Genomic DNA, 16,568 nt, shown 5'->3' on the forward strand with positions numbered 1-16,568 from the left:
GGACTTTGGTGATAGCTCGAAGGATCACATTTCTTTGATTGAATTTGTTAACAATAATAATTTTTATTCAAGCATAGGTATAGCCCTTTATGAAGCTTTGTGTGATAGGAAGTGTAGAACCCCAGTGACTTGTATAGGAGTGGGTGAAAGGAGTTAAAGTGGGATAGCTTTAGTTGATATTGCTACTAAAAATATCTGTCTGATCAAAGATAGATTAAAAGTGATGCAAGATTGATAAAAAATGTATTATGATGTAAAGTATAACATTAAAAATGTATTATGATGTAAAGTATAACATTATATATATATATATATATATATATATATATGAAGATCAAACAAATAAAATGAATAAACATGTTTAGAAAGGAAAGAAAGGTGAGTCTAATGTATATTGGATGATTTGAAATAATTTAAAGGATCTGAAAGTCTGCTTATCGGTTATAATTGCTAGTGCATATGTTTGATATTCATAATATATTCCATGCGTCATTTATAAGGAAATGTTATTTGATTATGAGGGTCATGTATTAGTATATGAGATTAAGGTACCTCTGAATCTAAGTTACAAAGAGGAACCAACAAAAATTGAACATATAATGTTAGAAAATTAAAGAATAAATAAATTCTAATGGTCAAGGTGCAATGGAAGAACATGATAAAATGAGAAGCCACTTGGTAGAAGAAGTATAAGATACGATAATTGTACCCTAATTTATTTTTGTGACCTGACTCTTAAAATATAGATGATGATATTTTTCTTAGGAGGGAAGAATTATAATATCCAGTGAAGAAGTATGCGGTTGTACCTATTCTAACATAGCCTGGTAAGGTAACCCACTGAAATTTTTATATTTGCACCTCTTGCATATGTTTTTGAGTTTTTTATATATATATGAATGTCTAAATCTATTTTGATGTGAGTCCCAAGGGTCGATGTGCATAAATGAAAATTTTAAATTTTTTCTATGAGAGCACCACTACGCCTGAGTGGCTGAACTACAACATATACCCCGCCAATTTTTGCTAAAAGGGTTGAATGTTGCGGTGCTTGGGGTCGATGTTGTGGTGTCATGCTTTCTAGTGGAGAACTATGCAGTGCTATAGGGTCAAACATCATGACTTCTTGTTCAAATTTTACAAAAATATCAATTTTTGTGTGCTAGAAACAAAAACAGAGAGGGCTAGAGTAAGAAAGTTCAATTTTGGGGACTCTGATCCATTTTTTATTGTTGGCTTAGTTTTAAAAGTTGTTTGAATCAAGGTAGGTTATATTCATCCTTTCTTAGTTAAAAAAAGATGAAAGTTTTAGGTTTTTTCTAATTTAATTTATAATTTGTAGCCTAAACCTGAGAATAATTTAGTACTTGCAAAACTTTTATTGTGTAATTTGTTGTATGTTGTAGATACAAATATTCTACATATTTAGTTTTTTTTTTTGAAAAACTTTGTCTGATAAATTAAAAAGTGTACTATTTTTATCTAATTAGAAAATAATATGATCTCAAAAATTAATATTGTACTGCAACTAAAGCTTCAAAACAGTGTTATGAACAATTCTTAGTAATTTGATAAAATTTTGAAACTGTAAAATTTTTCTTTGATAATTGAATATGTTGGATACAAGTAAAGCATTATGTGAACTAGAAAATTTTATTTATTTATATTTCAATTATTATAATACATTGATATATACACTTATATGTTTAAATGTGTGATTCTATTAAGTTCTAATGTTGGTGAAAGTTCTATTGCAAGGGATGCATAGGGAGTTATAAGGTCAAAATTTTTGAATATCTAGTATGTGTTAAGCATTTGGAGTCATAAGAGTTTCTTTTTTCTTATATGCTAAGATAGGGAGTCATAAAGGGCATTAATTGTGATATTTCTGGTGTGAGGTATAAGAGCCTGAGAAATATTTGTCATGTTCCACTTTATCTACATTGTTATTTAAATTTTTGATACCTAAAAGCATTATTCTATTCAAAACAATGAATTTATACTAACCATTTAAAAAGTTTAATTAAGTGCATAATGAATTATTTGTTAAAAATTTAGATTAGTGGGTGAGGCCTATTGAGCTATGTTAGCTCACTCATAATATTCATTTTTTTAAGGTTAAGGAAAGGTGAAAGTGACAATTAAGTGACTCTAGTACCAGGTTATCAACTATCTGAGTCTATAAAGGTATTTTTTATTTTTGTTTTTCTATATTTATGACTTTTCTTTAGTTGCTCTATTTCAGTCTATAGCTATATACTATAGTGTGTAGTTGTTATTTATATATTTTGTTGATGAATGAAAAAGAAATTGGACGAGTTTACTTTTCTGCTTACTTGAAGTTAATTAGAAGCTTTGTGATCTATTAAACTCAAATAAATCAAAAAAGTCCCAAAAACTCTAATCTTAAACTCAATATGTGAACATTCAATATGATATGACATGTCTTGTCTGTGGGTTATATTAGGTTGGATTGTAATACTACCTCTCTCAATCAAGAATGTCTTTAATATATAAATGGCCATAAAAAAAGGGAATGTCAAAATTTGATAAGAAATTTGTTCTGAGTCACATGGAAGCAATCATGGTGACACCAAACCGGGTTAGCACAATGGAATTCTTCTTCATCAGAATTGGGTAGCTCTAACTGACGTCATAGTTTATAATTAAGATTTTGTATTTTCAAAGGTGGTACTTGGACATCATTGCGTTGTATGAACACCCATAGAAACTATAGAAGTTGTTAGTATGGTCACCATCATTGGACATCAATGAATTGGGTTTATATCTCCATTTGCTCAAATGAGCGGTTCTTTTCATAGAACTTCAACTAAAAGCATCATAAACTTGGCTGAATGTTATACTAGTTTGCATAAGACATTTACTTGGGCTACACATAAAGCTTCTATCCTCTAATCCTCGTCGAGAGTTATGACATGGTTTCCTTTGAAAGTTTGTGAAGGTTGTTAAACCTTTATGAACTTGCCCGAGGATAACCAAGAGGGCGTGAATTAGTTATTTAAAAATTTTCTTAATGGAAAAAGAAAATTTTTTGAAATCTTTTTGGATATTTTTAAACAAATGATTTAAGCGGAAGCAACACTGATTTCTCAATAACAAAAATCAGAGGTTTTAACCTCAGAACAAATTACAGAATAATATAACAATTAAATACATAAAAGTAAATAAAAGAGCACACCATATTTATAGTGGTTCAGTCAACTTGACCTAAGTCCACTCCCTAGAAACCTTCGCTCTAGGTATTGTACTAAAAGTAGTGTATGTCTTTTTGACCCCATAACAAGGTGGAGAAGCCCTTATAAAATCATTCCCTTGACCTGGTGAGGTAGAGTGCCTTTAATCCTTTTACGCCCTCCTAGAGTAGGTAGAGAATCTAGAAATCCTTTTACTCCCTCCTAGAGTAGGCAGAGAACCTTGGAATCTTTTTCACCCTCTTGGTGAAGGCATAAAACTTAAATTTGATGCTGATGAAGATCTCCCCAATAGCCACCAAGGAACCAGAATATCAACTTGAAGAAGATGGTGAAAATCTTACTTAGAGCAACCTTTTTGAATCCCTCATAACTTCCCCTCACAAGGGTCTCTCTCTTTCTCTCTCTCTCTCTCTCCCAATCTCTCTCCCTCTTCCTTCTCTAAGCTCTCTCTTAGAGCAACTCCATATCAAAAGATTGTCTCAAGGCATAATACAAGAGCTTAAATAGAGAGCCTTAAAAGAAGCCCTAATTTATAATTCTACTCTTCTAATCGTCTAGTATGATCCTTAGATCATCTTGTATGATTAGTATGAAATAGCCATTTCAGCTAGTACGATCAGCATTGCCCTGTATGATCAGCTCAAGTATTTATACATATTGTTCAGTATAATTCTATGATCATCCGAGATGATTAGTTGAAGATATTGTATTAACTATCCATCATATTATAAGATGATAGGTGACAATTTAAATATCGTCTTTCACATCCCTCGGGACATCTAGTATGATCACTTGTATATATAGATGAAAATTATGGTTTTCACATTGGATGATAGGGGATCATTCCATGATATTTAAAATATTGTCCAATACGATCATTGTAGATCATCCTATATGATATGATTGAGCAATCTACTCATAATTATTCCCCTAATCATAGGATTAATTTAGGCATGATTATCATAAATCATACAATATGATGCATATAGTCCTATATGATTTAAACATAATTCAAAGTTTAAAATGTTGAGTCTAGAAATTAGGTTGTTAAGCCTAAGTGAATGTCCTAAGGCTACCAAGAGGGGGGTAAATTGATAGTTTAAAAAACAAAGTTAAAATTTAAGACCCCTTTTTGAAAATTATTGAACCGAAATAAAATCTCTTTTAAATTTTGTAGAAAAAGGTTTTTCAACCACAGAGTTTTTAAAACTGAAATAGAAAGTGCGGAAATGTAAAAAAAAAATAGTAAAGTAGATGACACCAGATTTATAGTGGTTCGGTCTATAACCAGACCTACATCCACTCCCCAGAGGCACCCTCTGAGTATTGCACTAATACCAATAGTGACTCTCCTTTTGCACCCACAGCAAGGCGGAGAAACCTTTACAACACACTCTTTTCACCACTCCCCAGTGCGGTAGAGAACCGTCCATCCTTTTACACAATCCCCAGTGTTGGCAGAGAACCGTCCATCCTTTCACATAATCCCCAGTGTTGGCAGAGAACCGTCCGTCCTTTCACACTCTCCTAGTGTGGGCAGAAAACCCTTCCGTCCTTTCACACTCTCCTAGTGTGGGCAGAGAACCCTTCGGCTGTTCACACTCTCCAACTGTCGGCAGAGAACCGGACCTCTTTGACAGATCTTCTCACAAGAATCTAGAAGGAAGAAAGAAAAAGAGTGAAGAAATCCAATTTCACAAGTAGAGACTCTTACCTTAGCAATCCAAGTGAAGCCTTCTCGCTCCAATGGTAGGAATCCTCCTTTGAATGCTCTCTTCCACTCTCTCCTTGGCTATTCTCTCAAGAGGCACGAAGATCAAATGACAAAAAGATTGGGTGGCAGTCTAATTTGGACTATTTATACAAAAGATAAGAAAAACCGCCCAAAAACTGCAAGTATTCAATTCTGTACGCAGTGGATCGTCCTGTACGATCGTGGATCGTCCTGGACGATTTTACTTAAACGATCTGAAACGACCCAATTTGTATATGTGTACGAACTGACTTCGTACAGCTGATCGTCCTGTACGAACTTGGTTCGTCCAGTACGAACGGTTATTACAAGGTCGGTTCTAGAAACTGCTGAAAACTGTTCTAAGTCGGTTTATCGTTTGAACGAAAATGTGATCGTCTGGACGAAAATTTTCCAGAGAGCAGATCGTCCTGGACGATTATTTATTTCGTCTGGACGAAAATCTTCCAGAGCACTGGTCGCCTCGTACGATGGTAAAATTCGTCTGGACGAAAATTTTGCAGTGAACCCATCGCCTGGGACGATGATTTGTTTTCGTTCGGACGAAAAAATTTCCAGAGAGCTGATCGTCCTGTACGATATTTATTTTCGTCTGGACGAAAATTTTCCAGAGCACTGGTCGCCTCGTACGATGGTAAAATTCGTCTGGACGAAAAGTTTACAGTGAACCCATCGCCTGGGACGATAATAAATTTCGTCCTGGACGAATAGGACTTAGAAAAATTTTTCAAAGCAAGTTCCTATTCGTTCCAAGTGCTCTATAGGAGATAACTGACAGATCGTCCAGTACGATAAATATCGTCCTGTACGATCAGTATAGAATTTCAAGATCTCCTTATTTGTGTGTGTGAGATTTTATTCACTCAATTACAATCACTCCCTTTCAAAATTAATTCAAAGAAAAGACAAACATCAATTAAACAAAATATCTCATGTTGAATTTGAATTGAAGTTTTCGTAGTCTGGAGTCTGATTTTCCTGAAATGTTAGTACACACAAGAGCAAGTGCAAATCTTCTGAAATTGTTAGGAGATAACTATACATTTGAACAATAATGTTTGGAATCATCAAAACTACATAAGTTGCATAAATATAACTCATTCAAATAGCAACTATTCAAACAATAAGAAGGAACGTAGTCGACAGGCGACGGAGGTCGGAAGGATCGTTGTCTAGCGATAGAGGCTAAAAAGATCATAGTAGGTGGGAGATGGAGAATAGAAGGACCTCTGACCGACAGAAGTCCAACATCGGGCAGAAATCTGATGCAGGCAGAAGTCTTGTATCGGGTAGAAGTCTGACGAAAGTTTGGTGACTGGTAAAAGTCTAATGAGGGTAAACGTCTGGCGTCAGGTAGAAGTCTGGCAACGGACAGATGTCCAGTGCCAAATAGAAGTCCGACGACTGGTAAAAGTCCAGAGACGGGTGGAAGTCCGACTTCAGGTCGAAGTCCAACAATGGAAAAAACTCTGGCGACGGGCAGAAATTCGATGTCGGGTACAAGTACAAAAATGGACAAAAATCTGACGATGGGTGAAAGTTTTGTGTCGGGTAGAAGTCCGACAAAAGTGCTGCGTTGGGCAGATATCTGGAGACGGGCAAAAGTTTTTCATCAAGTAGAATTCTAATGAAAGTTCAGCGACGGGTAGAAGTTCAGAGATGATTTGATGTCCGGTGATGGGCGGATGTCCAGCGTTAGGTCAAAATCCAACGACAAGTTGAAGTCCGTCGTTTGGTGGAATTCCGGTGATGGATAAAAGTCTAGTGACTGGTGAAAGTTCGTCGTCGAGTAGAAATATGGCGACGGATGGAAGTTTGACTTTAGGTAAAAATCTAGCGACCGACCAAAGACTGGAGTTAGTTGGTGGCTGGGAGAAAATCCGGCGTCAGTTGGTGGTCAGGAAAAAAATTGACTTTCATCAGTAGATGGGTGAAAGTTTAGTGTCAGTAGATGGCCAGGTTGAAGTCTAGTGGTGATCGAGGAGGAGTCTGGTGGAAATAAGACTCTTCCTTCTCTTCCCTCTCTTCTTGCTTGGGTCCCTTCTTTCCTCCCCCTTGCTTGGGTCCCCTTCTCATGAGAAATAAAGTGTTGATTTATAGTTTTCTGGGAGTGGCATGACCAGTAAATAGGAGGAAAATCAATTGTAAATTGGGAGTTATTTGAATAGACAGCCGATGTTGAATCCCTCTTTCATGGACCGTTTACCAGACATTTGACTGTCTTAATTTGAATTAAGACGATCGTCCTGGCCGATACATGTATCGTCTAGGCCGATCTCAATGACGGCTGCTTTAATGAGGATGCCCTAATAAGGGTTTCTGATTTTTGACATATCATCCCGGCCGATTTTACCAAAAATAGAAATCTTATAGGGAACAACAGGAAATCTTCCAAGTTTCAAATCATCAGATCCCACACCAAATACAACAGACTCAAGAAAGGAAAAAAATTACAAACTGACACAGACCTAGTCTACCCAATCTTGAGCTGGTTCCAAATTGCAGTTTGATCGTGTGGACCTGAAACGTTAGCACATAAGGCAATCGTAGAGAAATAAGGAATGTTTGCTATCATCAAAATCATAAACCATAGATCCGCAACATTAATAGTAAGCAAATAAACAATAACAGTGCTTGATGCATGTCACGACCTGGCCCGGCTAGCCCGAAAATAACGGGGCGGGAACAGTCAGCCGTACGGATAACACATAATACATAAACAAATTCATTTAAAACTTTAATGTCAGTACATAAACATCATCCAATTATATGAAAGAGCCACTAATAACATCAAACTGAAGTGTATCAAACTGTTTCTTCCAACACAACAACTAAAACATAAAATCACAAATTACATAAACTCCAATAATTGTTCATACACAAGTACATACTACTGAACTCAAACTCAAACTCAACAGAAAACATCAAAAGAACCTTTCTTCATGAGGTCCTCTACGACGGTATGTGTACGGTCGTCTCGTAGCCATCACTTATCTCTTCAAAAACATTTTCAAACGTAGAATGAGCCAACGCTCAGCAGGTGAAAAACATTTATCTCAAATTTATGAAATATTTTTTTCTTAACTTATTATTAAGCATGAAATGGAAAAAGGATCAGTATAAACATTGATGTCTGCATTTATAAAATAGTTTCAATAATCGTTCTTAAGATATTTTTCTTATTTCATAACATTCTTTCTTTTTTTTCTTTTTCCATAAAATTTCCTTTTCCTTAAATCATTTCATTAAATGCATAACTTTCAAAGTCATAATATGATAATCACCCATCCCAGAAGTGCCTGATTTTATACTGATCAGGTACACAGTCAAATTTTGACTATTTCCTTTACCATTGGCTCTACGAGCCTCCTTTACCATTAGCTCTACGAGCCTCCTTTACCATTTTTGACACTTCTAGATCAACATGCACATGCACTTTAATATAATACTTTCATCAAAGGGTTTGAAAATTAATCAATGCCTCACATGATTTTCACTAATTTATCGAGTAAAAGAAAACTTGCATCTCTTATGTCTTAAATCATTTACTTAATGTGAATATTTTAAATAAAATATCATGAATATAAGCAAATATTGAAAAACTAAGGTCATAATAACAAATTCAAGAGCATAAGTTTGTAACATTTTAAAAGTGCAAAACTATTTAATTAAAATTTCATAAGTTCAATTTAAATGCAATTCATCTATATTGCAAGCAGCGAATAAACACCACAACGTTGTACGACGCTGTCTAACCACTTGCATTTACCTTAATCCACACCTAAAAGACAGTTACAATTAAACTAAGCCTACTTCGTAATTATTTTCAATAATTAACATAATTAATTTATATTTTCGGAATTATTTAAAATCTAAAATTTTGAAATCCCTAAATTATGAATTTGCATCATGACATTAAACTAAACTTTTTCCTAAACCATAATTAATAATTAGGTTAATTATTTTCAGATTAAATATTTTAAGAAATTATGAAAAAAAAAATATTTTCATTAAAAACTCATTTTTTATGTTTTAAAAACATTTTAAATACTCTTAGGAATAACTTTTCTTAACACTGACGTTGCCAGGTCCCAAGTCCTGGATGAGAAAAGTGGAGGGTTGCGTTAGGTGCTCGACAGCCAGCATAAAACTTGTCGAACAATAATGACATGAATCCTTTAAGAAATTGTGTTAATGCTAGGGCGTCCCCTGGAAGCGACGCGCTGTCAGTGACAAGTGTGCAAGGGCAGCTGCACCGGCGCCCGGGTGTAGTGTTAAATAGGCAAGGGTTCCCACATCAAGGACGGATGTGGGCAAAGAAGCTAATCCATGAAACTAAAATTAGGATAAGAACTTGGAATATAGGTTCCCTTACAGGAAAATTAATGGAATTAATAGATATTATGATTCATAAGAAGTTAAATATTTTGTGCATTCAGGAAACTAAATGGGTTGGAGAGAAGGCTAAGGAAATTGATAGTTTAGGATTTAAACTTTGGTATTCGGGTATGAGTCGTACTAGAAATGGTGTAGGTGTTATTATAGATAAGAGTTTAAAGGATAATGTTATAAAAATTAATAGGATTGGAAATAGAATTATAGCTTTAAAGATTGTTGTCGATGATAAGATTGTTGATATTATAAGTGTTTATGCTCCTCAAGTAGGCTTGGATATGAGTTCTAAATTAAATTTTTGGAATGACTTAGAAGAATTAATACAAAAAATACCTCTTGAAGAAAGAGTTTTTATTGGAGGAGATTTAAATGGACATGTTGGTAGAGAGGTAGATGATTTTAAAAGCATTCATGGTGGCCATGGATTTAGAACGAAGAATGAAGGTGGCAAGACCATATTGGATTTTTGTTTAGCTTATGATTTTTCAATTGCTAATAGTTTATTTAAGAAAAGGAATGAGCATCTCATCACTTATAAAAATGGATATAGTACAACCCAAATTGACTATTATCTTATTAGAAAATTAAATCGTTTAGATTGTAAAGATTGTAAAGTTATTAAGAGTGAAAATTTAGGTATCCAACATCGATTATTAGTTTTGGACTTTAAGATAAATGGATATATAATAAAAAATAAAGTAAAACGATTTTCTAGGATTAAATGGGGGCATTTAAAGAATATTAACAAATATATTTTTGAGAATAAGATTTTAGATCTTAAGATTTTGTCTGTGCATGAGGATGCTAATGCTATATGGGAAAAAGTGGCTAGTGATATTAAGAATATTGCAAAAGATGTCCTTGGAGTATCAAAAGGAAAAGCTCTTAATAGTAAAAAATAGTTTGTGGTGGAATCCAAATGTGTAAGAAAAGATTAAAAATAAGAAATTTTGTTATAAAAATTGGTTTAATTTTAAAAATTCTGATAATTGAGAAATATATAAAATGGCTCGTAAGGATGCTAAGAAAGCAATATGCGATGCAAAAATATTAGCTTTTAGTGATTTATATAATACATTAGATACTAAAGATGGAGAAAGATATATGTATAAGTTAGCCAAACAAATAGATAGTAGTAAGGATTTAGTTCAAGTGAAGTATATTAAGCATGAAGATCAAAAAATACTTTTCTTAGAAGATGATATTCAACAAAGGTGGATGAGATATTTTACTAAACTTTTTAATGAAGATTGTGAAAATAAGATTGACTATAGCGATCTTAGTACCCTAAATTAAAATAAAGATTTCTTTTTTTATCGCCGTATTAGTAAAATTGAAGTTAGAGATGCTTTAAAAAAAATGAAGAGTGAAAAAGCTGTTGGACCTGATGATATTTCAATAGAGGTGTGGAAATGCTTAGGAGATGAAGGAATTTCATGGCTTACTAAACTTTTTAATACTATTTTGAAGACTAAAAAGATGCCAGATGAGTGGAGAATGAGTGTGTTAATTCCTATTTTTAAGAATAAAGGTGATGCACAAGATTGTGAGAATTATAGAGGTATTAAGTTAATGTGTCATACTTTAAAACTATCGGAACGAGTTATGGAGCATAGGCTGCGGCATGATATTGATGTTTCTCAAAATCAATTTGGATTCATGCCGAGTAGGTCGACTATGGAAGCCATACATTTATTAAGAGGTTTGATGGAGAAATATAGAGAAAATAAGAAGGATCTGCATATGATATTTATTTATTTAGAAAAAGCATATGATAAAGTTCCAAGAGAAGTGCTATGGAGAGTTCTTGAAAAGAAAGGTGTCGATAATGTTTATATTCAAATCATTAAAGATATATATGCAAAAGCTATGACTTGTGTTCAAACACAAGGTGGATTGACCAAGTATTTCCCTATTTCGGTTGGGTTACATCAAGGATCAGCCTTAAGCCCATATCTTTTTGCTTTAGTCATGGATGTTCTCACTATACATTTGCAAGAGGATGTACCTTGGTGTATGCTTTTTGCTGATGATATTCTTCTTGTTGATAAGACTAGAGAGGGAGTTTAAGGTAAACTTGAATTATGGAGGTCAACCTTAGAGTCTAAAGGTTTTCGCTTGAGTAGATCTAAAACGGAATATATGGAGTGTAATTTTAATGGTAATAGACCTAGTGAGGGAATTGTGACTTTGGGCGATCAAGTCATTAATAAGAGTATACGTTTTAGATATCTTGAATCTATTGTTCAGAGTGATGGTGAAATAGATGGGGATATTATCAGCAGAATTCAAGTTGGATGGTTGAAGTGGAGGAATGCATCGGACTTGTTATGTGATAGAAATGTACCCCTCAAACTTAAGGGAAAATTCTATAAGATGGTAGTGAGGCCTGCAATGCTTTATGGTGCCGAATGTTGGTCATTAAAAGAGAAGCATAATACTAAGTTAAGTGTGGCAGAGATGAGGATGCTAGGTGGATGAGTGGCTTTACCCTTAGAGATAGGATACGAAATGAGCATATACGTGAAAGGGTTGGAGTAGCTCCAGTAGAAGATAAGATTAGAGAGAGTCGTCTTAGATGGTTTGGTCACATAAAACGGCGGCCTTCCTATGACCCGGTTAGGAGAGTAAAGGTATTAGATTTGACTTATGTTAAGAAAGGTAGGGGTAGACCTAAAAAGACTTGGTTAGAAAATATTAGGAATGACCTTTCTTTATTAGATCTAAACGAGAATTTGACTTTTAATATGACAAAATGGAGAAAAAGGATTACCCCACGTAGTGAGATAAAGGCTTGATGTTGTTGTTGTTGTTAGATTTAAGTAAATCAAATACAAAGCAATTACATTGGGTATTCAGAATATCCCAGAATATCTATTTTTAACATGTTTGGAATTTACTCAAATTGGGAGAATTTCAATTCCAGGGAAAATCACGGACTGGATCAGTTTAACAAAATTTGTTAAACTCAATCTCGTAATGAAATGGAGAAGAGCACAAAAGAGATGATCACAGCATATTAAAAAATGCAGCATAAACAAATGAGCAAAAGACTTGGACGCATGAACTTGCAGAGGACCTGAAACATGCGCTTGGTTGCAGCAGAATACAAAAGATCCTAGCTACCAAAAATCACAAGAGGAGACCACTGAATAGAAGCGGCATAAGCCATTGAATAGTGAGTTGGAATTGGTTAATAGGAACTTTGAAAGGAACAGATTATGAAAAAAAATTTGAAGCAGGAAAAGAGTAGCATCTCTGCATCACATTGCATATACTATATAGCTTCTAGAAATAATAGGAGTTTGGCATTTTACCATAGTCTACTTCATAAAATTAGATTCTCCGTATGAAACATTGTAGACAATATTCAGGTGATATTTTAGTGGATGCTAAAAAACTACACAATACTCCTTGAAGATTTCTTTAATATCATCACCACTCTCATAGCATGTAATTGTGTACCCGCAGACTGAACCTTTAATTAAATTCATTCATAAAAGTCCATTGAGATAAAACATTTAGCTGCTCACCTTTAAGTTGAACCATCAACAGATGGCTAACATGGAACTAGATATAGCACACGATTTTAGTATAGAGAAAAACAATGCTGATACGAGATTCCCAATTGTTCCAAAAAAGATTAAAAAACATGTAAAAAAACTTTAACTGAAAAATCACAACTAACATGGCAGATATAATATGGAAAATATAGCATCTAAGTCATAACAGCACAGACAAACCTGTTATTTGAAATAGAATTTATGTGATAATCATGAGCATGAGCATATACTCTTCGACACCTTGCAACAAGGCTCATTTCTTGGCCGGTAACCTGCAGAAATACGGATTAAGCTCACATTCCTAGCAAAGATAACGCAAGCTGGGGAAATGTTTCACAATAAATGCAAATAAAAGAAATAAAATGGTGTGAGGGTTCATGCTGACAACATGCATTAGGTTTTTGGCTGCATAAATCTTAAGTTATTAATAATACTCCACAGCACATTTAATTAGTTATTTTGTTCTTAAGTTCCCACAATGAGGCATGGCAGTGATACATGGATGTCCTGGAAATATATCAGTGATCTGGTGTTGTCAAAAAATAGCTTTTGATTTGGAGTGGTTTGATGAGAGACCACAAGTTTTATTTTCGCCGCAAAACATCTACGCATGATGAAGTGCAAAGATGCGCACCGCCAAAAAGTATTTCAATACAATAAAACGCATAAATCGTTGCACTTTGCATACTCTGTGCTTCAGTGTACGGAGCATATTTGATGCTCACAACTCATAAGCACAAGTTGGTTGTGGAGTAATTTTATTAATATCGGCACAACAAATCAAGATACAAGTTGATCTACTATTCGAGAGATAGATAACTCTCCACAAATCCTAAGCGCCGCTAGAAACAACACCAAAGAAAATTACTGCAAAACACAAAATCACCTAATGAAAATAAAAGAACCTAATTAGTCTTAAATAAACATTCCTAATTCTCTCCCAAATTTGAATTCAAATCAACCTCTTTCCCTAAATAAACCTTCATACGTAAGAACCGGAATTTCAGGTACAGTTTAATAATAAAGTATTATAAAAATTAATGTGTTAGTTTAAATAATTATTTGATTAATTTAACTAAAAATCTGAATGGATGTGTGTAATGGAAGCTTTTGGAAAATGTATTATGATAAGAGGGCGGTTAGAGACTTTTTGGGGCCCACATTTGGATAAATCATATTCTTCTTCTCCTATTCTTGTGTTTGCTGGGCAAGGAGGCGGAGAGCAGAAAGAGTACGCTAGGGGCATTGCTGGAGATCAGAGAAAACTGCATGCAACAGAGAAATAGTAGTGGACTTGGGCGGCTAGTACAGGAAATGAAATTGAACCGTTGCCAAGGAGGGTGTGCGGCTGGAAGGAGTTGGCTAGGGCAGATTTCCTTCAGCATTACAAGAGCAAATAAGGAGGCATTCAGCACAATATTAAAGTGAAGGTTCGGTTGCTGGAAGAAAGGAATTCAACATTATTACTTGGAAGAGATATTGGTAGAAACAGATTCAGATTCTTTGGTTATAGGGAAGTGCTTATGGGAAGATACATTTAGGGAACAATAGGGTTATGAAGAGTTTGGAAGAAGGATCTAAAAGAAGAATAGATCTAGTTAGAGAAAAGGAATTTTGGAAAGGACTTATAATGCAGAGAGGAGAATCTGAAATTGTTTATCAAAGGAGAAAGTTGCGGGGTGTAGGTTTGGAGGAAACTTTTCGTCAAAAATGTAAGTAATGCCAAATTAATGTTTAAAGAAAGTTATGTGTTATGATGAATTTATTTTCTTTAAAATGTTTTTTCTAAGCTTTTGAATATGATCTACTACTTATACCTTTTACTATCATATAAGTTTACATAAGGTTTGGTTACATCATTCAAATGGTTATATGTAAGAATGCTTGGAAGAATGTAAAGTTCTTTGAAAATTTATGCATATTACTTATACACAAGATATGTCATGAATGATAACGAAGACTGATATGATATGAATTATGAAAGAATGTTGAATATTAAATTAATGTAAAGTTTGGCAATGAATAATGTATGTCTTATTATTGTAGTTGGGATAAAAGGATTCCCATATCAGAACTACATGATAAGTGGGGCAAAAGGGACCCCAAAGAATTATGAAACATGCATAGCAGATGGGGGAAAAAGGACCCCAAAAGAGGCATAAGGGACCTCTATGAAATTCAATGGCGATAATGCCAGGTTTACCTGGGCTCCATTGAATAATATTATGAAAATATAGCCAAATCTTTCACATAAAATTTATATTCAACAAAGATTCCAAAGATAGCAAAGCATACTATTGATCATGACTTGTAATGTTTCAATAATAATTTCAATGTTGTAATTATTCATGTTATACTATTTTAATTGCTAATTAATTCAGCATTACTTGATGGCTTCCATTTCTCATTCAAATTCTGTTATAAGTGAACGCCTCTTAGACTCGAATCTCTCGTCACATGATTGCAGTTGTTCTTGAATCTTTAAAAGCTCAAACTGTAGAGGACCTGAATAATCTTCATGATGAGGCATCTATTTTGTTGTTAGAAGATTGTCCACTGGATTACTTGGCTGTTTTTGATTTTCCATATTTAAACACTTAAAACAAAGACTCAAAAAGAGAAACCTAAGCAGACACAAACCTAGGCTCTGATGCCAAATTGATGCAAGCAAAAAATTAGGAAATCCCCTAATTTTTTTGCAAGCAAAATATTAAACTTCCTAGGATAATAAAAGAGACACAAATATACCCAAAAGGATACAAAATACAACAAATAAACCTAAACAACTTCACTTTTATAAAATAAAAGAGGACTTACAAACTTTGACGCTTACAAATGACTCAAACAAATTTATATAATAAAAAACCTAAACTTGCATTTTTCCATCGCTTTGAGAAGAAGGATATAAGTGGAAGGGAATTTGCGGATAGAAGAAGTAGATTAGAAGCCGAGACGAAGATAGGAGGATAAGCTCGTAAGCATTCCCAAGAAGAAGAGGAAGAAAATGAACAAGCTCTCAAGCTCTTCCAAGAAAAACCCTCCGATTTTGCTGTCCAAAAATCACAGTATAACAACCCCTTTTTTCACAAAAACACTACATTTTTATAGGAGAGAAAGGGGAGACAAACAGCCACATATTCCTTAATTAAACCAATTAATTAAGGGGAAGAGGAATGCCAAAAGACACCACAAACAGCCCCCAAAATCTGTACAGAAAACAGGCCAAAAGACACCACAAAACAGCCCACAGCCCACAAATTCTGCACAGAAAACAGGAATTTAAGGGGAAGAAGAAGGGCCAAAAGACACCACAAAAGCCCACATAATCAGCACAGAAAATAGGGAGAAAAAGCCACGGGAAACCCAGCCAACAAGCCACGGGAAAGCAACCAGAGAGGGACCCGAGGAGCCAACACAGGAAACAGGGCAAGGAATTCACGGGAAACAACCAGGGAGAAATCCCAAGAGCCAGCCAGCTTTTATTCTCAAATAAGAAACCAAAGATACACAAGAAGGGGGAGAGACTGCTTTTAAAAAAATTGTATTTATTTAGATTTGAATAAAATGCTTACACGCAGACTTCAAAAATGTGTTTGACACTGACCAATAAAGTATTTTAAACGATCAATAATTCACTGAGAA

General features: G+C 34.4%; 1 protein-coding gene across 1 annotated transcript in view; it reads right to left on the bottom strand.

Annotated features, from left to right (window-relative positions):
* Positions 1-7,680: 7,680 nt before the first annotated feature.
* LOC110095625 (serine/threonine protein phosphatase 2A 55 kDa regulatory subunit B beta isoform-like) overlaps positions 7,681-16,568 on the bottom strand; it is a 51,802-nt gene continuing 42,914 nt past the window's right edge. Inside the window, exons 6-7 of the mRNA XM_020821274.2 lie at positions 13,107-13,198; positions 7,681-7,962 (exon numbers count right to left, since the gene is read on the bottom strand). Coding sequence (XP_020676933.2) covers positions 7,959-7,962; positions 13,107-13,198 — 96 coding nt within the window. The 3' untranslated portion in view covers positions 7,681-7,958. The remainder of the gene's footprint in view (positions 7,963-13,106; positions 13,199-16,568) is intronic.

Source organism: Dendrobium catenatum, unplaced genomic scaffold, assembly GCF_001605985.2.
Source record: "Dendrobium catenatum unplaced genomic scaffold, ASM160598v2 fragScaff_scaffold_40, whole genome shotgun sequence".
Taxonomy (NCBI): domain Eukaryota; kingdom Viridiplantae; phylum Streptophyta; class Magnoliopsida; order Asparagales; family Orchidaceae; genus Dendrobium; species Dendrobium catenatum.